We start from the raw sequence: 24,694 nt of genomic DNA, 5'->3' as shown, positions 1-24,694 counted from the left end.
CTTTCGTTGACATTCGTGCTCTTACTGGAGACAGATGGAACAGGAGGTGGCGTTGCCGGACGAGACATTTCCCTTGAACCGGAAGAAGGTTTCATGGACTTTCGTTTCCGGGAGCGATGTCGCCTTATCGCTTCAGAAGCATCTCTGTATGACGATCCGTCTCTGGCCATTTTTCTCAAGATTTTCTGCTCTTTCTTTAGGCGTGGACAGTCTTTTGAGGACGCAGCGTGCGATCCTTGACAATTTGGGCACTTGAGCTCTGTTGCACAGCAAGTGTCGGTGTCGTGGTGTTCGGAACATTGTGGGCATATCGTTGTATTTCGGCAGACAGCACTCACATGTCCAATTCTTTGACACCTTCTGCACTGAAGTGGTTTTGGTACGAAAGGTCGTACCACATGACGAAAGTGGCCGACCTTTACATGTGATGGTAGGCAGTCACCTTTAAACACGAGCCTTACACAGGTCGACTTGCCAAGGCACCAAGCTTGTAGTAAGGCAACACCATCTGTCGCAGGTTTGATTAAAATTGGCAGGTTGCTGTCGTTAATGGATGTGTCAATGTCATAAACAACACCGGCCGTTGTTTCGTTGTCTTGCGGAATGAGGTAGTGGACATTGATGTTGCCCAGGAGCTTTACTACCATCAAAGCATTGATTGCGCTTCGGTTGTAGACGTCAATAGCCAGGACGTTCTTTCGAGTATTAATTCTGATATCTTTGATTTCGCCTGGGATAAGAGCCTCCAGAGAAACGGAAATCGCTTGTCGATTAAGGCGGTTGAGGTTGTCGGCAGGTGCGTCCGGCACAAAAAGAATTGTGTGCGCCGATGGCCTGCGCTGTGGAATGACGGTAGACTTACTTGAGGAAGATCGTCCGCTGATGTTTCTTCTCTTGGCCTTCCGGTGTACCACTCTTTCGAAGCCTTCGTCATCTGAGGCGTCATCGCTTGAGTAGGAGTACAGCGCAGTGTCCTCGCTGTCAGCTTGACTCGGTGGGCAATTTCTCTTCCTCGGGCCGGTACCTGACGAAGCAGTCACGTCGCGTCGGCATTCTGCCGACTCCACTTCCATTGCCGTGGCAATGAGAGCGGCGTCTCCCAGTAAAACACAGGAAAAAGCCGAAGATACTGCAGCGCGAAGGAATAGTGGTCTCTACGAGAATCACTTCGTCTTCGTCTTCGGCAAGGGGATTTGTCAGGGCAGCATAGGGTAGGCAAGCTCCCTTGTTTGATTATACCGTTCATCAGGTGTGTTTTTTTCCTGTGATAGTCTGTCTTGTTTCGCGATTTGCACTACAATGTGTTACATGACGAAAGCTGAGAACTTCGTAATAGGTTAGTGATGCTCATACATACTTTGTCAGCCTTAAGAACCTTGTCCGTGGTGTCAGCCACGACATAGGCACTTGATGCTGCATAGGACAGGCGGACGACATTGACGTGAACTAGGGCCCGGAAAGATTCTCCTACTTCATTTGTATAGCCTGAAAAGAGAAAGAAATGTGACAGATAGACTAACATATGCCACACATATATGCCAATGCACGTGATAGAAGAGAAACATAGGTCTGCTTCTGCAATAACAAGGCATCGCAAGGTTTCGATGCACTGGATATAAACAGGACATTATGAGCTGTACGGATCTGCATACACAGAGTAAACATATGTTCATCTGGTCGCTTTGAAGTTAGAATTATTGCGAAATTTTCACGCCTGAGTGCGGTTATGTAAATATATCTGGAGTCACCAAGTAATAAAGAAATCGCTGCATAAACCTAGAAATTTGACAATCAAGCGGCTCAACCGTTGCACCGTTTTCACACACAGCTTCGCTAAAAACGACGTTTCCTGCGGCTCATCATTGAAGTAGGGTACAAACGGAACACGGGTAATTCAGCTTTTACACGGAAAAGTATGGCGATAACGCACCTACATTATTCATAGGAGACACGAAGGTGCAAATAAAAGAAGTTACGTTCCACTTTCAAAAGGCCGCAATTCATTACGTGTAACCTTCCGGGAGTCTTTAACGGCGACGTCCCCTTTGTTCACTTGTATTCCCATCGCTATTATCGGTTACGAGAGAGTTTCCTCGTCCGATACGCTCGTTAATTTTCCCACACGTGACGAGCATGCGGCTACGCATGTCTTCATGCCTTTGCAATAATCATCGCAACGTTTGTTCAAAAGGAAAAAAAAAAGGGGGGGGGAGGCATACCTAGCAAGCGAACAGGCGTATCTCTGAATATGTCGGTCGCTGGTACCGTCGATTCCTGGGAGTGCGCCATTTCAGAGTTTGTCTTCGCGTCATTTGAGTCTTTCGCAGCCATTCCGGGCGTCTGCATCAAGAGCGCGTGCGGCTTTTCTTTTTCTCCCGAGTGTTCCAGGTGTTCCTCAGTTTCGCGTGCTTGCGTCACGCGCTGCGTCAAAAAGACAAGTCAAGGACGCGTTGCCAAGGTGCCACAATGACTTCTCAATATATTCACTATAACCAAGAATACCTGGTACATTATTAAATTTTTTATTTAGTCGTGGTTGTTGCTGACCTGAGATGACTCGAGTAGCCCAGCGCCTGTGACTTATAGCGCCTTGCGGCGTCCACTAGTGCACCGTGCACGAGTCTCGGAACAAGATTGTCTTATATCTTGGAGGCCCTGTATCGTGAAAAGGGCTTGGGAGGGTTACGAAGCTGCCTGACAGATGGCAACACCAACACAGAGGAAGTAAGAGAGAGCTTTTGCGCGGAATATTTGCCAGCAATGGCCAGCAACATTCTGCCAGCATTGTGATGGCGAGACAAAACTACTCAACACGGCACCCTGTCCGTGGCTGTGACAGCTGTGACTTTCAGTGACGCATCACCGAAGCGAAGACGCAGCCTTGAACAGAGTTTTTCTCTGTGTCGCTCTACATCTAGCCACCGTATCCGCTCTGCTATGATTACTAGAGACCGGAATTTAGCTAAACTGCCTATTTATTTCTTACGTCCTTATCTTGCCTATTCCACATGTAAACACGAACTATGGGTCCAAAAATATTTTAGTGACATCTTTATTGTGCATATAAACATGCTTACTTTAAAAGGAAGCTTTTGCCTAACTCCGAGGCTGCACATTCGAATACATGCGAAACGCAGAAATACTTTTCTGAGACAACTCCTGGGCAAATCTTATTTAAATTTTATGCTTTTCAGAGAGGATGTCAAGTTCTAGCGGCTGTTGGAAGCAAAATCTTTATTTAGGGTCTGGAATTCTTAAAGGCCAACTGCAACGACATTTCCGACCGCGTAAAAAGCCCAGTTTCAGACACTTTTGACATGCAGTATCCTCTGTGCAAAATCTTACGCTTGAAATACAGGTCAATGTGTCACATAGAGCTCGCAAAAATGGATGTTTTTCATACCGAAACTGAAAAAAAAGCGCCATTATCACCCGGCGGAAGTGACGTACAGTGAAAAATCTGAAGAGCCAGCGCGCGTGCTGTCTGCTTCTTCACGCCTCCTCGAAGGGAGACAGTCTTTACTTGCATTCAGTTCCGGTGTATCAACGAACAGGTCCCGTACGACTTTACAATTGCTAGTAAGTACAGCGGGGCGTGGCACTTCCGGAGGCACAGGACGTTTGCGCGCATGTGCGAATAAGAGCGCGCGCGAGAGAGGAATTGTGGGGGCTTGAAGGAGAAGTTTATGAGCGCGTGTTGTATGCGTTTAGCCCTAGGCGTGTCGACATTGCGGAGTGGGGTCGAGTTTGTGTATAATACATCAATGTTGTTCCCCTTAGATGCACTATCAAATGTAATTCACAGAAATGTGGTGTCTCTTTTCTTTGCTGAGTTACAGAGTTAAAAGCTTGATAGTCTCATTTTCTGAAAGTTTGTGATTTTAGACAATTTTTTGTAGAACAATCGAGGGCCCAAATCACAAATCACTAGATTTTAACATTTTCTTTCAAATACAACAAACCTCAAAATTCGGTCTATATGATGCTCTGTGCGAGGATAAACTTCAAGGTGTCAGCGATCTTGTGCGCTCACTTCGCGTTTTTAGCCCACATCACCGAGAAACTTGAATGCTCGGGCGCAACTCTGACTCGGAAAATGTGAGTCTTATTTTGAACGTTAGGAAATGTTCGCCACCATCCCCAATGGACCTGAGTTAGCTCGAAACTCAAATCTGTCTCGAACAAATAAGAAATTCAGGGTTCTTTATTACCGAAAAAAAAAAGAACTGCCCGTGCTTCCGACATTTGAACATTCTGCGATTCTAGAAGGCATATGATCGAACGTTCCGAGCACGGGCGAAAGATGAAAGCGAACGCGAATCGCAGCGGTAGATGAAAGAGGAGCGCTCGAGGAGGAAAGTGGAGGAGGAACTGAGGGGAAAGGGCCTGCGCATGCGCTGAGCTGCCTGCGGCCGCGGCTTCCCCTGCGCTCCTCCTCAATCTCCTCGCGCGCTCTTCTTTCATCTACCGCGTTCGCTCTCATCTTTCGCCCGTGCTCGTTCGCTCGGCTACGCCGAGGGACGACGCCGACGCTCAACGCAGCAACGGGCGCTTAAAGCCCAGACCACACGCGCGATTGGTGGACGCGCGCAAGCTCGCGTCTACTGTAGGGGTTGAAGGACGGACTTCGGGATGAAACCCCCTAAACTTGGGAGGATTTATTCTACATTATATACAGGGAGGTGAGCGACAAGTAACATTCGTACAGTCATTACGGGCCGGCAGCAACTCGGACGCTGCGGCCCGCGGCAAGAAGTTCGAGAGAGGTGAATCAGGGAATCAGGGCCTGTTCCAGAATGCTCAGGTCTCTCTGGAAGGCTTCTTATAAACACTTCGAGCACTGTAAGTCACGTCATGTTTGACCAATGGGAGAGTCCGCTCCGATGACGCCACTTTCAGCCAATGGTAGGCGCCCGTGTCGCGGTGTCACACCTGGCGGCTCTCTGTGGTCTTGCCTCGCAGACTGGCAATGCACTTCTAACGAGGAGAAGGGGAGGGCTGCTCATGCTCCATTGTCGGAGGCCCACCTGCTAATCCCGGCGGCGCACGAACTTGTTGGCACGTGAACTTGTTGCCTTAAACTTGTTTGCTCGGCCGCTCCTCTGGAATGTGCTTTCCTGCTTCGGCATTCCTCAATTAGCTGTGCTGCGATTCGAAGTGGTTTGGGGAACTCGAAGTAATCGCAGGAAACAGCTCCATATCTAACAGCTCGTCCTCGCCCCGGTTGTTCTGAATGGCCGGTGAACTCAATTCGCTGGCCATGAGGAACGCTGAAAGAAGCTGCAGGGTACTGGGGTTGAGCCTCGATTGACAACCCTCGGGATCCTGGGCCCTGGAGAACATACGTCAAACAAACCAAACAACACAGCGCTGCACCACGCGTAAGCGCAGGCTCTTCACCCCTGACTCGCCAGGCTATTACTGAGTCAAAATCAACCCTGATCTTTTAGTTCCCCAATTTTGACAAAGCAGTTCCAACCACCCTTCCAAACAGCTTTCCATTTCTCCTCGAATGCCGACAAGACCAGAGTACTATTGTTGTTGCAAAACAAAGGGTCGTTGACGATGCAAACAACAAATGAAAACAGCCGAACATAACTTAAGTGGCCTAACTACACGAACAGCATGTTTCCAATCTATCGCAGTGGCGTACTTATCGCACGTAATGGTGCCACTGAACAATCTGGTCAACCTCACAAGCACGTAATCACAAGCGCACTAGCCTTGTGGTCACTAAACAAAACTCGTACTTGCGTTGTAGGCAAACTTTTCATTTACGCTTACTCACGTTTCTTCCTTTAGTCCCTCTAGGACACGTGACTTAAACGAACAATTAAACTCGCGCGACTTACACACTCCGCAGAACTCTTAAAATGATGCGTCTTCTACTAACTCTTTCCACGCACGCTCACTAAAGAAGTCAGAATACGGCTGCCCTCAACACACACTAGCAACCCAGTCATAAATCTGCTTCCTTCCGTCCACACAGGACACGCGCTAATGGAACTAAGAACGCCTCTCAGTGCAACTCATGCACTCGCTGAAAATCTACGCGCTTAACCTTAGAAAATTCAAAAACGGTTAAAAATAAAGAAGGTTAAATAACACACACGCGCGTTACGATAGGCCTCTTAACAGTAACCTTGACCCTCAGGTTACTCACACACACAAAAAAAAACCTATCTACTTATTAATGAGCATCTCGCGAGACTACATGTTTACATAAACCTCATCTTTCAAATCACGGAGCTTCTCAAACGAAAACACAAAGCTCAAACCTTACACATTGAAAGAAATCCTAGTCTCAAATCGCGAAAAACTTTCCGATGCTCAAAATAAAAAAAAACAAGACACTCCATTTCTACGGAAGGGCTCTTCGCCTCCCTTTCCAAACGCTTATGTCTGACTCATACTCTGAGCCGTCCTCGCGGTGGTCGCGGCTTGAAAGCTACTCTGGCTGCCGAGAGACAACAAAAGGGCTGACTAACTATCAGCTCCCCCAAGACGTTACGGTCTCCTGCCAATTTGCGTCCTCGCGCCCCGCTTTCAACACAAACTCGATTGACCGCGTCGCTACTCCCCACCTGGTCTCGTCCTGCCACCTTGCGTTTCTTCGAACTGCACGCTGAGCTTTGAAAAGAACTACGGAACGACGAGGAGTCTAACTGCCTCGTGCCCTTTGTCCGCGTCCGCGCAGAACATTCTTCGCGGTCCCCTTTTGACCGGTGGCTCGAACGTTTTCGATGCGTCAACATCGTCCTAGACGACCGCACCTTCTTCCTCGCGCCCTGCCCTTTTGGGTTTCTCGCCATTTTTGGCGGCGCTACATTACTTACCGTCTTCCGGTCTTTACTGCGCTTCTTTTTACGGCGCTTTCTCTTCGCACTCACTTTCATGTCGCCTTCTCGTGCCTCGTGCTGGCCGGTACACATCTCGTCGGCCCGGATCGGTCTCTTACCCGCACAGTCTGAGTGATTCTCGCTTAAATCAACACCCTCTCTGCCTCGACTGGCGGACAGCTCAACCGACTCTGGCACAATGCAGCAGGCTTTACTCGAGTAAGACAACTCGCACTCTTGCGAACTGCCCTCTACTACATTGCCCAGCTCACGCTGTGCATCGGCACACAGCCCGTCGGTATCGATCGCTGTCTCACGCGCACAGTCCGAATGATTATTAACTGAATCATCCCTATCTAGGCCATCTAGACTGGCGGAGAGCCGCACCGATCCCTGAACAATGCAGTTGTATTCTCTTGAGCTACGCAGCTCGCAATCCTCAGAATTACCCTCAACTGCACCGCTCAGCTCGCACTTCACTTCTGCACGCACATCTGGCTCTACATGGGTGCTCGCGTCCCTCGGGTCAGCAGTACCCTTTCCTTCGCTAGCAACCTCGCTAACATTACCAGCGACGCACACGCGCGGTAACTGTGCCAATTTGTTCGCAGCTGGCCTAGCTGTCTCCACAGTCATCTGTTGGCACAGCACCTCGTCGCTCTCACTACGGCCTTTAACGGCCTCTGTTGCCACTAAGGCTTCGTTAGCAGCTAGCGTTTTCCCTTCACTTAAGAATCGGCAGCCAATCTCACAGGCACTACTCTTTTCGTCGGCTTCTGGCGAAAATCCGCTCGATGCTGCCTCATTCTTTCGCTCTGTACTACCTACAGAATTATCAGACAGCCGTTCTCTCTGTGCCAATAACTGATCACAATACTGTATCTCTTTGATCAGTGCTGCCTTCTCTCTCTCATACTTTTCCTCTCGCTCACGTTCGCGTTCATTCTCACGTCCGTGACGCTCACACCTAAGAGTAAGTTCTTGAAGCTCATGCTTCCGTTCATTCTCGCGTTCTTCACGCTGACGCTCACTCCTAAGCTCACGACGCTCTCGCAAACGTACACGACGCACACGCTCCCGTGGCTCCTGTATCACCTCCCAAGCAAGCTCAATGCTTTTGTCATCGTTGTCACTATCGTTAATCGCCTTTATGATAGCTGGCGTTTCCATCCGTTCGTCCGCCTCAACTCCCAAATCGTCGCACACCAACAACAAGTCTAACCTCGTCAACCTTCTAAGATCCATGGCAGCTGCCCCGACAGGTGGTTAGAACGGTTTTCCTTAATTAATTTGTGCAAACACACAATGCAACAAACTCCCGATTCCCAGAACTATCAAAATTGAACACACAACCTTTGAGTCTGGCGAATCATAAGGAAAAAAACCACGCGCTCACTTACGGTTGCAGCACCCTGCCATCCGGTCAATTCGTCCGCTGTTCCCGGTTCCTCCGGACTCCCTGGGTCGAAGGCTCGCTTCTTCTTCGCTACTCCCAGTTTCTTCGGACCTCTTTCGACGAATGCTTTCTCTTCTTCGCTCTTCCCGGTTCCTTAGGATCTCTCTTGACGAAGGTTTATCCGTAGCGCTGCCACCAGCTGATGCATTCGGAGGCGATCCCACCGCTGCCACCAGATGTAGGGGTTGAAGGACGGACTTCGGGATGAAACCCCCTAAACTTGGGAGGATTTATTCTACATTATATACAGGGAGGTGAGCGACAAGTAACATTCGTACAGTCATTACGGGCCGGCAGCAACTCGGACGCTGCGGCCCGCGGCAAGAAGTTCGAGAGAGGTGAATCAGGGAATCAGGGCCTGTTCCAGAATGCTCAGGTCTCTCTGGAAGGCTTCTTATAAACACTTCGAGCACTGTAAGTCACGTCATGTTTGACCAATGGGAGAGTCCGCTCCGATGACGCCACTTTCAGCCAATGGTAGGCGCCCGTGTCGCGGTGTCACACCTGGCGGCTCTCTGTGGTCTTGCCTCGCAGACTGGCAATGCACTTCTAACGAGGAGAAGGGGAGGGCTGCTCATGCTCCATTGTCGGAGGCCCACCTGCTAATCCCGGCGGCGCACGAACTTGTTGGCACGTGAACTTGTTGCCTTAAACTTGTTTGCTCGGCCGCTCCTCTGGAATGTGCTTTCCTGCTTCGGCATTCCTCAATTAGCTGTGCTGCGATTCGAAGTGGTTTGGGGAACTCGAAGTAATCGCAGGAAACAGCTCCATATCTAACACTACGCGCCTTCCGCGCTTTGCGAGGAGTGGCGGTTCGCGCCCACAAAGACGAGCGGCGGCGCGAGCTCACTGGGCCCACTCATAGACGCCTTGGCAGAGGCCGCTTCGTACTTCGTTGTCGACAGTGTTTCGATGTGCTTCGATATCTATAAACGTAATTGTTACATCTTTAAATATGGTAGACAAGCACACACAAAAAAGAAAGATTAAGCATTTTCTTGCATAATGTAAATCGACTTCTCAGAGAGTTGAATGTGCAGCGCCGTAGCTGCGTAGCCCAGGCGCGCCGACGCGAGGCAACCCAAGCGCGCGAAGAGAGGAGCTGTTCACCGAGATCGCGCCGCGTTTCGACGCGTACGAGCCGTGCCGCCCTGTCCGCGCATGCGCAGACGCGAGACATTGCCGTTCTGTAAACAATGCCTCTGGAGACATCTAAGCAGAATAATAATAATAATAATATTTGGGGTTTTACGTGCAGAAACCACTTTCTGATTATGAGGCACGCCGTAGTGGAGGACTCCGGAAATTTTTGACCACCTGGGGTTCTTTAACGTGCACCTAAATCTAAGCACACGGGTGTTTTCGCATTTCGCCCCCATCGAAATGCGGCCGCCGTGGCCGGGATCCGATCCCGCGACCTCGTGCTCAGCAGCCCAGCACCATAGCCACTGAGCAACCACGGCGGGCTCTAAGCAGAATAAATTGATACGTTATCGATATGCTATGAAATACGCCACTAATGTGTGAGCAGGAAACTCTCGCCGACAGTGTGCCGGTCCCACGCGTTCTGCAAACTGTACATCATTGACCACTGTTGATGCTGTCACAGATGTTTGCAGAACTGCGATATCTGTTTTCGGTGCAGATGCATTTATTCGCATGCTTCGTTTGATTTTGTTCGTTGCTTTTTTTTTCTTTTTTGAGAATTATTATGGTTTCGCACTTTGTGTAAATAATGACATATCCTCTTTTAAATAAATATTCCGCTTCTTTCGGTCCACAGAACTCAGAATTACTAAGTACTTCCTATGCACGGAAACGGAGCCAAGTTCACTGCTGCAGCACATCGTGCTTGCCACATTACTGAACCTTCAAAGTGTCTCGAAATAATTAGCATGAACTTGAAAAACGCTTGTTTTCAAATTCTTTAAAAATATATATTCCTATATGTTTTCTTCAAGAACATCATCGCCGGCTCGTGCCTTTTATGCTAATCATGCTCATTACCTGCATAACCAATAGACAACCCGGCATTTGCCTGCAGTTACGCTCACGAGAACGGCAAGGTTGTAGGACCCCTAGGCCGAACACGCCCATTCTTGTCTTGAAAGGCCCGGTACCCGCTGACAACACGTTTATTTCTTGCTTTAAATACGCGCAGCCCTGTATGCGTGATGTGTTGACGCTTAAGCGTACTTACATATAAAGCCTACTTTCTTTCATCCTTCCCTCTTGAACGTTTCATCGACGCTCCATCATCCTACACACGCACACACAAAAAGAAAAGAATGCAGAAACACCACTGCATGGACTTGTCTAATTATGTATGAGTATACCCACAATTTAAGTTGGCCAACACTCGAAGTTCAGTTGGCCTAACCGCAAATTTCAAGTTGGCTCACGTAGAAATTTTGTTGAACCTCGTCCAAATTTCACGTTGGCCCACCCATCAAATTTCAAGCTGCGCCACCCCCAAATTCAATTTGGCCAACTTGGCCGAGTGAATAGGTGGCAGAGCGCAGTGCAACGCATAATTGCTCGATTACGGCTCAGCTACCATATATATTGCAGCTCTTCGAACAATTCACGCGGGAGAATTTCGTCAGGCATTCGTTCAGGCACCATTCAAGAACCCTTAACGTTCAGGTATAGCAGGAGCAGGTCACCCAATAAGCTACGTTATTACCGATACTTCAACGCGAGCCCTAACAGGCCAGCTGGAATCGGACTCAACCGTAACTGGAAGCTAAGGCTGTAAAAATAATAATAATAAACATTATTATTATTAGCCTGAGCTGCTCTGGTTAAGACGTGCTGGCTGTTGCTCTCTTGTGCTGTGTTCATATTAGAAAATAAATAAAAGAAATGACTGAAGCTGCTCTTCAGATCTTGATGTGCCAGGGCGTGCCAAACAGCCGAGCGGTATACGAACCGTACAACAGTTATCGCGGAGATGGGTCGCAGTTTACGTCGTCTCGTTTTCTTCCGTCATAGCGTGAAGCCTACTATCGGGGTAACCCAAATGTAAATTTGAGAAAAGCCGAACGATTCGAGCAGTGAGAAGCTAAATAGTTCGTTTTAGCTCCGAGAGGCAGGAGGAGGAAGAGAAAAAATAGAATACATTTCGCGGTAGATGCGAGAGAAATGCGTTAGAATTACGCCGCACATCTTTGATGTCACGTATCCATGATTGAAAATGCGTTTACCACATTGCAAAGCGTTGTGCAGGAGCTCATTCGGTACACGTCCTGCGTCTTCGAGGAGCGAAGTGCAACAGAGGGTATCTATCTATCTATCTATCTATCTATCTATCTATCTATCTATCTATCTATCTATCTATCTATCTATCTATCTATCTATCTATCTATCTATCTATCTATCTATCTATCTATCTATCTATCTATCTATCTATCTATCTATCTATCTATCTATCTATCTATCTATCTATCTATCTATCTATCTATCTATCTATCTATCTATCTATCTATCTATCTATCTATCTATCTATCTATCTATCTATCTATCTATCTATCTATCTATCTATCTATCTATCTATCTATCTATCTATCTATCTATCTATCTATCTATCTAGACGCACGCTTCACACACACATACATTTCTTTCCACTTTGGACTTTGGCACTGGGGGACGAAAGAATGGAACACTAACTGTAATGCGTTTGATAAAGTAGGCGTGGTTAACGAAATACGAACAAAAAGTCAGTGTGTTATAGTTACGGCTGCTGACGAAGATGAAGGTAGATTACGTAAGGCTAAAACAATTGCCAATAATTCCGCTTGAAAAAAACTTATAGGCTTGAAGTCACGTAGTCGAATTGAAGAAGACCAATTAAGAGATGGGAATACGAAGCGCACACCTGCCTTCCCTACACAGACGGAGGCGTCAGTCGCTATCACGGTTTTTATTTCTAGTTGTGCAAGGTGATTTTTTAAAATGCCGTTTAGGAATTGATAGCGCACATGTTTAGCATCATTTGAAAAATAAAATGTCATCAAACTCAACCTTAGCGACCGGAGCAAGGCTGCTTAATAAGTATATCTCACAGAGGAGAAGTTTGCAATGGGTCTAACAGAGTTTGCACAGAAACAACTTGAGGCCACCGTAAACGAGACCAACGTAAACGAGACCAAGAGAGAGAGAGAGAGAGAGAGAGAGAGAGAGGGGGACACGAGTCCACCGCACTTTCGCATGCACTAAGCCAGGTGCACCATATCTAAAGCTGGCCACTCAAATCTGTCGCGTTCGTGTACTGTAGAGAAGCTCGAATGGCTTTGTAGGCTGATGAGCTGTGAGGCCAGGCTCCCAGGACCTTTGCTTCTATAAATGGCCTATCGTGCAGTCTATTCAAGGCCTACTGGAGTGACTTATCCACTTATGGGATAACCTCTTGTCGTTTTATCAGCGAAATGTGTACGCGAACGGTTTTAGGAAAAACTAGGATCACACTTTCGCTGACGTTAAGGTCAGCAAAACGTTAAGGTTAAGCGCTCAATGCCATCCAGTCACATTCTAAAGCTACGCATATAGCACTGCGGAGTTTGGTTTAGTGTGTACGTGTGATGATGCAGTAAGAGATGCTATGCCATCAGCGTAAACACACGCCTGCACATCCTCTTGAGCTAGGGCAGAGCTTAGTAAACCGTTAAGCAACAATGACGACGTGACTAGAAGGAGATCTCTAGGTTGTTTATACTTTCGCGTACACAATCCCCACAAAGATCATTAAAATTTCATGCCGTCTAAAAATGCATATATTCACGCTACAGCATACTGTGGAATGCATGCATTTTGAAGTGCCCCTATTAAAACGACATGTTCTACACTGCCACATAATTAAACTTTACTAATATTCGAGGTGACCAAGGCGGCATATTGCTTCCGGAATCAAGCAAGCTGTATTCGGCATCTTATATATAGGTCAGGATGCGCGCGCCAAATGGAGTACCCACGTTCGAACCCAATTTCGAGCGAACTGAAGATTGTATTTTCTATCTAGCAATTTGCCTATTCTGTCGTGCGTGTAAGGTTCGTTCAATGAGTTTCAAAGGATTGGACGCAGTGGCGTAGCTAGGTCGTCTGGCACCCGGGGCCCATAGGTCTCCTGTCACCCCCCCATGTGAAGTCGAGGAAGTCGAGGATATCAACAATTTCCGGGTGTCTTCAGACGTATATGACACCCCACCCCCCCACCTGGCTCCTTGCACCCGGTGCCCCCCCCCCCCCCCCCCCCCCCGTTGCTACGCCACTGATTGGACGTATATGGCCTAATATTTTGTAAGACCTGATCAGCTTCACGCGCCTCGACCGCGGCCTTTGTGGTTCCTCAGCTGGGCACGTCCCACCAACACGAATTCGATGACAAATCATCTTCAACAACATCAGAGCTTGTCGCAATGCCGGCAGTTGTCAGTTTCGTCTCCTACCCGACACCACGTACATTGACTTTTACTTTCTGACGCAAAATCATCTCTGCATGCCATCGATTCTCTTTCGAGGAGAGGCCAGTATTACATGCTGTAGCATTAGACGTCCCACATATATTTGATGTTGCTCGGAGGAACCGACATTCAGTTACCTTTCAGTGGGTACCTGGTCACCGTGGCTTGGCTGTCAGCTAGCTAGCTGATGAGGAAGCAAGAACCGCTGAGCCGTTGACGTAAAGATGCCATACTCGCGAAACGACTTAAACTCTTTATTGACTGTGCTCGTGCGAGATCGCACAGCACATCACTAGGGCACAACCACACCATCGGTACAGGCGCCGGCGGGAAATAGACTGTGGCAGGACTTTTCGCCTCCTGACTAAAGTCAAGCGATGCCAAGCAAGCATGCTTCACCGGATTCGCCTCGGCGTCGCCTTCACTCGACGCTATGCTCATCTTATCGGCCGTGCGAACATCCCGAACTGTGAACGCTGCCAAGTGTCTGAGACTCTCAGACATCTGTTTTGCGACTGCCCCTCTCTACGCATCACAGCGGAAGGCGCTGGCTTCGACGCTAGCAGGCACTGGCAGGCAAATCATTGTCCGAAAGTACTACTATTTTGTTCGCAATGTGTGATCGTATAGCAGCATCAATAGCTACAAGGGCTGCACTGGACTACTTGAAGATCACCGGACTAGATGCAAGGCTGTAAGGGGTCTGCTGTGTTAGCGCATATATGCATCTATTCTTTCTGTCCTCATCATCATCTTTCATCGCTCTTTTCGGTCCCCTTTCCTTTTTTCCCCTGTGCAGAGCAGCAGGCCGGAGCATGCTAGCTCAGGCTTGCGCTACAACAAATAAGATATGCTCCTTCCCCCCCCCCCCCCCCCAATATCACGATGCATACGTATTCTCAAGACAGAGTAACGCATTTCTTTCGTTCACAGCTTTTATTATCCATTCTGCTTGCTTACCCGCGACGAACATACAGGCTATCAGTGTCTTGCGAGATATAATTTCGAGTATGGTATATATACCTCCACATCACGCGGTGGCGGAAAGCACGAGATTTCTTTAAAAAAAAAGAACAACGATACCAACAAACAAACATGGAAAGTGATGCGATAAGACAACGGCAGGTGCACTCGAGCTAATGTGTGCTTGAGTATGGTGTGGCACGCAGTATTATCGCGCGCTCCCATTGTCGCTAGGTGGCTGTCAAGGACCGCACCTTTGTCTGCGACTGTTATCAAAACACGGTGGCCGCTGCGATGGACACTGTTGGCGTAGCCATACGGGAGTGAAAGAAGAGCGTAATCGGCAACTTTCTGGGAAATCCAGTTGCCGTGACAGAACAGCTATATGGCTCCAGCCGGGCTTTCCCAGAACCGGGTAAGCAGCCGGACACCCTCGAAAAGGCGCAGAGTTGCATGCAATACTGATTTAGGCTTTGATTGTCGGCGACAGTATGGTGTCACATGGTGCACGGCCTAATACAGAGATAAACTGTATATAGATGCATTGTCAGCGGCACCACTTACGGCGGAGACTAGCGAAAAGAACACAGAGCATGGCCCCGTGTCCTCTTTGCTCCCTGTGGTAACCTAAGCGATGCTGTGGTGGTTAGATTATGACCAACTTGCCCAACTTGCCATCTGGGCTGTGTAGATACGTTTGCCAATTACTATTTGCTCCTGTCGGTGGCATCACTTCGGAGGCTTTCAATACCGATGCTTCTCGGCAACTGCAGTGAACCCTCGTTGTAAGAAGGACGTCTACGGGACAGGAAGTAAATTTCGCTATAGGCGGGATGTTGTTATAAGCGAAATCGCTTTAAATATAGTCGTCGAGTACTCCAGATTGGCTTCCGTCGCGTTCAAACTCGGTTTGCAGCGATGCGGAGCACTGCCGAGATTGGAGCCAGAGAAAGGTTTCACCGCGCTGCCGAACGTTCACAGCTGCTCCCAGAGCGATCGTAGTAGCCACGTGGTCCAAGATTCCGTAGGATCGCGGTCGCGCTCCCGAGCACCAGCTGCGAGTAGAGCGCTCTGACCTGGAGCGTGGCGCTATGAATCAACCAGTCGAATGAGCTCCGAGCGATTGATTTGGACCAGCCAAATGTAAACAGCACCGCGAGAGCGCTCGAAAGCGACTAGTCGAATGTACCAGCACTCAGTATAGTAACTGTCCTGTGGTGCGTGAGCTCGTGGATCGTTATGCTCCTTTTAAGACAAAACCGTACTCTATAGTGGCAGCGTGACAATGGGGAAATTCTGCTGGCTTTCGTGAGCGTGAGTATGTATGTATGTATGTATGTATGTATGTATGTATGTATGTATGTATGTATGTATGTATGTATGTATGTATGTATGTATGTATGTATGTATGTATGTATGTATGTATGTATGTATGTATGTATGTATGTATGTATGTATGTATGTATGTATGTGAGACGCGAAAGCCCAGAAAGCTTTGTTCTCAGTACGCGCCTTTATAATGGCAGCAGTGAATCAGCTCGGACTGGGGAAAGCGGTCTCTGAAAGCCCCCCTTTCGCTCGATCTGCCGAGAATTCAGGCTCCATTATTAGCGTAGAGAACGGGGACCAAACTTGCTTTCTCTCAAATTTCGTTCCGATGCTTCAGCGCCCGTATACCTCGGTGGGTCATCATGGGTCTCGAGGTGCAGTTTCTCTAATATGGAGCCGCTTAGGCGCCGGGAAAGCTTTCAAACACTTGTTGTGGATTTATAGTCTCCGGATCTTTTAGAACGCTGCGCAGACCTTCTTTACCGATGAACAATTATGTACACCCGAGAGGAGTGCGTGAAAACCCATGACGTCACGCCGACGTGGCGCGGGAGCTTTTGGGGCGGCCTCGTCATTCGCATTTTGTTGTTGCGTCATTCCTGACGTACCAAGCCTACCAAGTTAAGTTACGGGGTTTTACGTGCCAAAACCACTTTCTGATTATGAGGCACGCCGTAGTGGAGGACTCCGGAAATTTCGACCACCTGGGCTTCTTTAACGTGCACCTAAATCTAAGCACACGGGTGTTTTCGCATTTCGCCCCCATCGAAACGCAGCCGCCGTGGCCGGGATTCGATCCCGCGACCTCGTGCTCAGCAGCCCAACACCATAGCCACTGAGCAACCACGGCTTAGTCTCCTCAGTGTCGCTTTAAAATCTGAAGTCAGAACCATCTGCGCTCCTGTTGTTCCTGTTGATGTTGTAAATTACTTGGGTCAGCTGTGGATGTCGCGCAGCGAAGCTTCCATACAGGCCGATAGTCAGAGTTCACAGTAATCTTTTTTTTTTTTTTTGAACCCGTGAAGGTGCTTGCTTGTGCCTTGCTAACAGAGTCAGCCTTAAGGCGTAAGATCGAATCGTTGATGGTGCAAGAGATGTTTTATTTTGTCGCGACTTCTTTTTTTTTCTTTTTGTGGCAAGTAAACACGACGGTGGCTGCGACGGACGACATGAAGACTGCACGAACTAAAGTTTATTGTCCAGTCGCTGCCAAACTCTCGCGCCAGATGTTTGGGCTCGAACAGGGCGGTCAAAATTCATGCACGGTTTTCAACTACCTTTATCGTAGGTGCGTAGTTCGAGCTCGCCATATGTCGTGTGCTAGGATAAAATTGCTTTACAGCTTTAAAGGCGCACTAAAGAAGAACCAGTTCACCTTGGACGGATAAAGTAGCTTATCAAAACTCTACATTAGCTAATTTAACGTTTAATAAGTTCATTACTAGAAGAGACAATGAAGGTAAAAGTTAATGTACTGTTGGACTGTATATTTTTTATTCATCCAGTGTTCTACTGAGTGCCATATTTCGTGTCGCTATTCTCCCTTTTTACGCAAATTTGTTTCCTTTGCCAAGTGACAAGGAGTAGGCGGTGCCACCATAAAGGCGCCAACCTCTCCTAATATTCATCTCAATAAAAAAAAAAAAGGTAAAAGTTCATTTTTTATAATTTCGCATCAAAAGAAAGCTTAGTATCTCAGAATTGGTACTTAGTGTGACGTCACGGATTTCAAAAGTATCTTCTCGTATTTGCACCGGCGAGGCTCAGTAAATGTCCTCGAAACCTGCTAGGATTTGTCTTTGGCTATATATTTGGCTATACGACGCGTAGTCCATCCCTACTGGTTAAACGTTTCACTAAGCCCGAACAGAAGAAGCCTTTAAAATCCGTGACGTCACTTCGGGCTAGTGCGGGAGTTTGTAGGCGGCGTCGCCACCTGTCCTTGATCGTTTCTACGTATTTTTCTTTTCTTCCTCTTCGCAAGGAAAGAGTGTCTTTTTAATGTGAATCATCGTTCTCCGGGCCATAGCCACATTTTTTTTTTTTGGTGGGCGAGTATATCTCGTCTTCGTCGTGGGCCGATCCCGGTGATGTATAGTGCAGTCTCAAAATTGTGTGCCCCTCAGGGGTGACTCAGCGTCTGAAACTGTGGCCACAATGCAGGTATACGTGCCACGTACGGAGACATAACTAGTGGTGCGTGCACTGGCGTGACGGCAAGTATTTGCCACGGGGTATCCGCTGCCCTAGGCTGGGTGCAGTTCTCAGGTGGCACTGGGTTTTGGTGCGCCTTCAAGCTCGCATCTTGCCATTACAGACGTTCCGTCATTACTTTTATTACACACATAAACACTAAAGAACGTAATCGCCGCGTAACCGCTCGCGACATAACATTTAACTTGTTCGCGTACAGCGGTTCTCTGCGAGTCCTGCGTGCTTCGCGTTACGTTGACGTCACGCTACAGTTGAGTCTGCCGCGTCTTCTTGTTTTTTGTTACCGCGGACAGTTATGTAAATAATACAGCTGAAATAATTTTTCTGTTCATAATGTACAAATTCGTACCCTTACGGGTGCAAGAGAGAGAAAGCAAGGACAGGAAATGCAGGGAGGTCAACCAGAACAGCACCCGGTTTGCTACCCTACACTGGGGGTGGGGGAAAGGGGAATGTACAGAGGAAAAGGGGAGGGAGTAAGCACTGAGTGCGTGTGGGAGGGACACTGTACACAGGGACACTATAAACGGTCTCTTAAAAAGAGTTTTTATAGTGTGTTCGGTGGCCGCCGAGCGCTTAAGCACCTGCAGGATTCGGGCTGCTCAACGTAACGATTTAACAACCTATGCGGGCGCCTGCAGCGATGGGGTTACAGAAGCCGCACGATGCAACGGGCAACGCCTGTAACTCATTTCTCCATCGCCGCGTTATCGCCAATCGTTGCGTGACACCTCTCAAGTGTCCCGCGCAACAATGCAGGCGACGTCGAACGCTTCCTCGTTCGTTCGTTATTTTTATTGCCCACCTTCCCGGGAAGGCGATTATGACACTGTCGATGGGCTGACGCAACACTTACTTCGCCGCGCTTAACGGTGGTGCGATCACGGTCGTCAAGCCGAGAAAGGAATTGACTCCTGAAAGAATATGTAAATATCTCTGGGTATATATACAGCTGAAAACTATACACATAATGAAAGAGCGGCCGAAAGAGAGAGAGAGAGAAAAAAAATGACCAGGCTTAGCTTGGTTAAGCCAAGAATGCGTTGCATATTGCGCGAGTTGGCGCCCAGCTTTCCCTCCGGCTGTCGTGACGTCACGTCACGTGGTTGCGCAAAAGGTCAATGGTGGCTGCCCGGCCGCGCTCCAAGGGCTGAACTGAGTGATTGCAATATGCAACGCATGAAAATAGAAGCAACTTACTAACAAATGTAGCAAACTTAAAGGAGAATAGACCCACATATGAGACGCGCAGCAACGAAAAATGGCTCATACCCTCAATGGTGGCTGCGCGGCCGCGCCCAAGGTGCTGAACTGAGTGATTGCAATATGCAACGCATAAAAGATGACGCGAGACAACGAGTACGAAGTAAAGGAAAGAGAGAACGCACGGTACAAGCCCATCGAGCTGTCTGTCCACATTCACGCCTGCCTGTTTTATGCGCGCTGGGCATAAAGCTCGCTGTGCGAAGCCTTTGCTTCCTTACGTGCGACGAGGAAACAGAACGTTATTGCCGCTGTTGAGCGCGTTACGAGAAGCGAGCTTACGCATTTTTTTTTTTTACCCGATTGCGTATTTGGCGCACGCCTTGCACGGGTAGATCGCGACTGCTGGCGCGTGTTGCGCGGTATCCCCGTCTTCAATATGCAAATTGCGGCGTTACATGCAGCCAAAGGCTGTTTTATAATGCCACGTCTGCGTCCGTCTGTACGTCGTTAAAACCATGGCGCAGGCAAAGGGACAGGGTTGCCCAAGTAATGCTAATATAAAAAGAACAAAAACACCCGGCCAAGTCGAGCCTTGAAAAAAAAAAAAGGAGAAAGAAAGAAAGAACAAGTCCTTACGATTCGGCTAGCAACCGGACATATACCGGGTGTTGTGGCTAACACGCGGTAAGTGTTTCCTTTTCTGTTTTTTTTTATAGCGACAGTATTCTTTGTTATTATCAACTAATCAGCAGTGGTTCGTTATCATATGCTTTAATTATAAGCCTTATAGTCGCACGCTAATGCAAGGTTCGCGGAAGACAATTGAAAACGTAACTTGCAATTGTTCGCGATTACAATTGTTCGCGGTTACTTTGGCGTAGCTCGTTCGTTTCTCGTTGGAGAGAAAGTCTCCGCGCACGAGCGGTGCAAACAACCGAGAGTGATGCTTCCAAATGTACACCCGTGAGCAAAAGTATACGGACCAGGGATTGCGCGGTAAAACTAATGTTCTCCCCTGTCTATGAATGCAGCTTGAAGTTAGGGACTGCAGTCCCAAACTTGGCATTACGAATTTTCTAGCGCACTTGTCAGTTTCCGTTTGCGAGTGTCAATTACGAAGAAATTCTGGTTTTCCAGCAACCATGTGGGTCCGTATACTTTTGCTCGCGGGTGTACTCCGCCAACCTTGTATTGACGTCGCAGCCGTAAAGCATCTATAGTCGGATACAACTTTAGAAAAAAGGGGGCGTTTACTCCTCCGAGGCGGATGCACACGAGCATCCACCAATGGGCGCGCACTCTGGACCGACGTCATGCGCCGGACGGCCAGTGGCTTCACCGCTTCGGTCATCTGGGCGGGGCCTCCCCTTTTTTCTAAAGTTGTATACTTAAGAACGAAATAAAGCCGCGGTTCCGCGCTGAACGCGAGGCATCGATTGCGATAGAAAAATGTCAGGCAGGTATGAAAATTAAGGATAGCACAGTTTTGTTGTGTTATCATCGCCGCTTGAGCGGTAGTGGCGGCGCGACTATCGCGACAGCTCGCTATATTAGCCCAGTCGTGCGGCCACCGCGCCGCATTCCACTACGAGCCGTCATGGAATAAACCACGTTTGGTTCTGCTCACGCCTCTTCCTTCGGCTGCGGTTTTCACCCCGTGAACACACCACAAGTTTTATCGACCGCATGAACTGCTGCTAACGTTCACTTACTAACCAAATTAACGAGCGCGGTGTTACTCCCTTGCGCGCCGCGCGAGATCAAGCCACCATATCCCTCCTTGGCTCACTCCCGCATTGCTTTCTCTTGCACCTGCACAGCACATGACGAGCGGCCGCGATCTCATCGCACCTGAACTTTACACGGGACCTCACGACGGCGACGGCGACGACGACGACGGCGGTGGAAATTCGCCGGCAGTGTCCTTATAACTGCCGTCGCAATGAAAACAGAAAGGCACCGCGAAGGAAATCGAGCTCCTTCTTCGCGCGGCAAGCAATTATGCACATGCAGTATGCCGTTATTAACAAGCGTGCCGCATACCGAGGGTACAAGTATACGCGCGCTGCGCGGTTTGCAGTGCGCGTATGCGACGCCTTGCGATATCGCCACTTCGCTCGCGCGCGCGGGTCACGTGGGGATTATTCCGGCAGCCAATCGTGAAAAGCGAGCTGCTGAATGACATTCAGCGATTCCCTCGCGTCATTTCTCCAAGTTACGATTACTTTAGACCATGTCCTTGAAATTAGCGGCGAGGGAATAGATAGATAGATAGATAGATAGATAGATAGATAGATAGATAGATAGATAGATAGATAGATAGATAGATAGATAGATAGATAGATAGATAGATAGATAGACAGACAGACAGACAGACAGACAGACAGACAGACAGACAGACAGACAGACAGACAGATAGATAGATAGATAGATAGATAGATAGATAGATAGATAGATAGATAGATAGATAGATAGATAGATAGATAGATAGATAGATAGATAGATAGATAGATAGAAAGGCAGGGAGGTTAACCAGAGGTAGTTCCGATTGGCTGCTCTGCACGAGGGGGGGGGAGGAGAGCGGCGAGGGAAGTCACTCCCTATCCAAACCATCTGATGTGAAAAATAGCAATGTCAATAATGAATAAATAACCTGCCGGAGCACTTCCTTCAAGGGACGCGTGGACATGCCACGCGTTTCAGCGAGCACCAGCTGCCACCGAATAAATGAAGTGGATTCGAGATAACTTTATAATTTCTTTGAGATCCGGCTGACTATGAGGAAAAAGAGTAAGCTTCGATCGAGAGGCAAGGGAAGGGAAGTCTAGGTTAACGAAAATTGAATATCAAAACAAATAGTTTCACGTAAACTCGAGGAATCGCGCGTACACAGACTTATCGTTTTAGTGTTGCATATGCTCTTTTTCAGTACTTGCACTTGAATTAATCCCAACCTCAGGCTAGGGATTCAGGTGCGGTAACACATTTTTGTGAAACGCTCATTGAGAATGGAATCAATCAATCAATCAATCAATCAATCAATCAATCAATCAATCAATCAATCAATCAATCAATCAATCAATCAATCAATCAATCAATCAATCAATCAGTTGAAAGCTCGTCGCTCGTCGACGTCGCACACAAAATCGCCCTCATGGGGTTTGGGCTTTACATAGCGAGGCCTGCAAATCCGGCGGCATTGATATCTTCAGGTAGCATGCGTGGGTTTATTTACCAGTTGCCTTCACCCAAACAGATCACGTACGCCTGCCCCCTAGCTGTGACAAAAAAAAAAAGATAAAAAGGATGTTCCACATCCGCCGTCGAGGTCGTGAGGTGTGGCGCTGACTAACCCTTCCACGTTTAGTTCTAGAGATAAAGCATAAACACCCCAGAAAGTGGATGGGAAAATGGTGCCGCGGTAGCTCACTTGGTAAGTGCACCGCACGCGTAACACGAAGACGCGGGTTCGTGCCCCACCTCTGGCCAGTTGTTTTTTTCATCCCAATCATTTTCATTCAGTAATCATTTCCTTTCATTCAAATAATAGGTACACGTAATTTTCCCTATGCTGTCCTTCGTGTCTTTGTTTGTTGACTTCTTATGATGTGACTAATAAAAATCGGGCCCTCGGTTTCCTTTCTTTTTTGTCACAGTAAATTGCATCAGACAGATGCGTAAAGTACGACTTAGGCACAAGCTGCAGACACGGTAACTGCGGATTGTAATACGAATATACCAGAAAAAAAAATCTGTGGCGCACGAACTCAAACGGAAAACACCATTCTAGCTCCCGTTTCGGGTCTGTCTGAGTGGCCGCGGCTAGCGGCGGCGGTATTGTATCTTTTTTTTTTCTGGGGGGCAGAAGTGAGCACACCACGAAAAATCCCGGCCAATTAGAGGCGAACAGCTTCGCTGTAAAGGAAAATGCAAAGGAACTGTCACTGTGCAAAATGCCAACTTTCAACAGAGCATAGTTTCGAAGCGGTAAATGTAGTGATCATTTTAATTGTGAAATAAAAAAAAACTATCCTAAATGAATGATGCGTAGGAAGTGCATAAACCACCAAGCTCGTTGCAAGGTAAACTTATTTCTGGCCCGGCAACTTAAACATTAGGAGGAAATCAAATTGTAAATGCGAATGTTAATTAAAGGCGGACTTCAGAGGTATCCAACAGAGAGTACGGGCCGATCCCGGAGGCAATGCAGTTTAAGGTAGCGTCTCAAAGTGCCAGCTGCCACGAGGGAAGAATGTGAAAAAACTGGCACGAGATACACTTTTTTTTTTTTTTTTTTTATTGCGATGAAGGCTTGCCATTAAGGCATAATTGTTGGAGCGTATATGTGTATTATATGTGTGCTGTGAGGCCTGTGTTGTGTATGAATTGAAGCAGTGTTTTGTGAAATTTGTTATCATGTATCCAGCGGTCATAGCTGGTTGTCACACTGTAGCGGAGGCCGGCTTGCAGTAGGTGACGCGAGCGTTCCGATCGTAAACCCGTACATGTCCATATTAGGTGGTATGCATCTGATTCCACCACAGGAACGGAGCAGTATGGACACGTAGCACCCAGTGGTAAATGCGACCAGTTCCACCTTGAGACAACAGCCGGTGTAAGGGCCACCCCGGCCCGAAGCCTCCTAAGCACAACTTCCTCCGCCCTAGTAAGGTGAAGGGGGAGGGAGCAGACACACGGTGGGATAAGAGCGCGTGTGTCCTGCCGGAGAACATTTTTACGGGCTCGCAGCGAGTTACGGGGTTGGGGTGGGAGGGGAATAGGTGGAGGATCAGGATTAGGAGGGCAGTGTGCCTGCTGGTCAGCAGCAATGTTGTGAGGGTTCGCTGAATGGCCTTGAATCCAGTGTACCTTGACGCAAGTAGCTGTCTTACTATTCATAGTGTGTATTCTCTCGCAGATTTCCATCGCCTTATCGACCTTCTTGAGTTCCTGAATAGCCGCTAAAGAATCCGTGAAGATGTCTAGTTGCTTGATGGTAGGCAGCTTAGATGTCGCATCTTGCATAGCGTCGTGGATGGCTTGAAGTTCCATTACTAGAGCGCTGGCTTCCGTAGATAAATAGCGCTGGTGGCCGCTGATGAAATTATGCGTTGTACTCAGGAATGATGTCCTTCCGCCGTCTGGGAGAATGGCCGCATCCGTATAGACATTGCAGGTGTTAACGCATGATGCATCGACGATGTTGTGTTCGTCAATAGTACCTGTTG

The 24,694-nt window shown here is 48.1% G+C and overlaps 1 protein-coding gene across 2 annotated transcripts in view; it reads right to left on the bottom strand.

Annotated features, from left to right (window-relative positions):
* The window catches only part of LOC139056165 (mitochondrial fission process protein 1), a 118,499-nt gene that overhangs the window by 12,948 nt on the left and 80,857 nt on the right, over window positions 1-24,694 (bottom strand). Inside the window, exons 1-3 of one of the 2 annotated variants that reach the window (XM_070534134.1) lie at window positions 2,548-2,574; window positions 2,220-2,421; window positions 1,358-1,485 (exon numbers count right to left, since the gene is read on the bottom strand). In XM_070534134.1, the coding sequence (XP_070390235.1) occupies window positions 1,358-1,485; window positions 2,220-2,346 (255 nt within the window). In that variant the 5' untranslated portion in view covers window positions 2,347-2,421; window positions 2,548-2,574. Of the gene's footprint in view, window positions 1-1,357; window positions 1,486-2,219; window positions 2,422-2,547; window positions 2,575-24,694 lie in introns of those variants that run through there. The other variant, XM_070534135.1, reaches the window with a different exon arrangement.

Source organism: Dermacentor albipictus, chromosome 2, assembly GCF_038994185.2.
Source record: "Dermacentor albipictus isolate Rhodes 1998 colony chromosome 2, USDA_Dalb.pri_finalv2, whole genome shotgun sequence".
Taxonomy (NCBI): domain Eukaryota; kingdom Metazoa; phylum Arthropoda; class Arachnida; order Ixodida; family Ixodidae; genus Dermacentor; species Dermacentor albipictus.
This window is presented reverse-complemented; position numbering and strand designations above follow the sequence as displayed.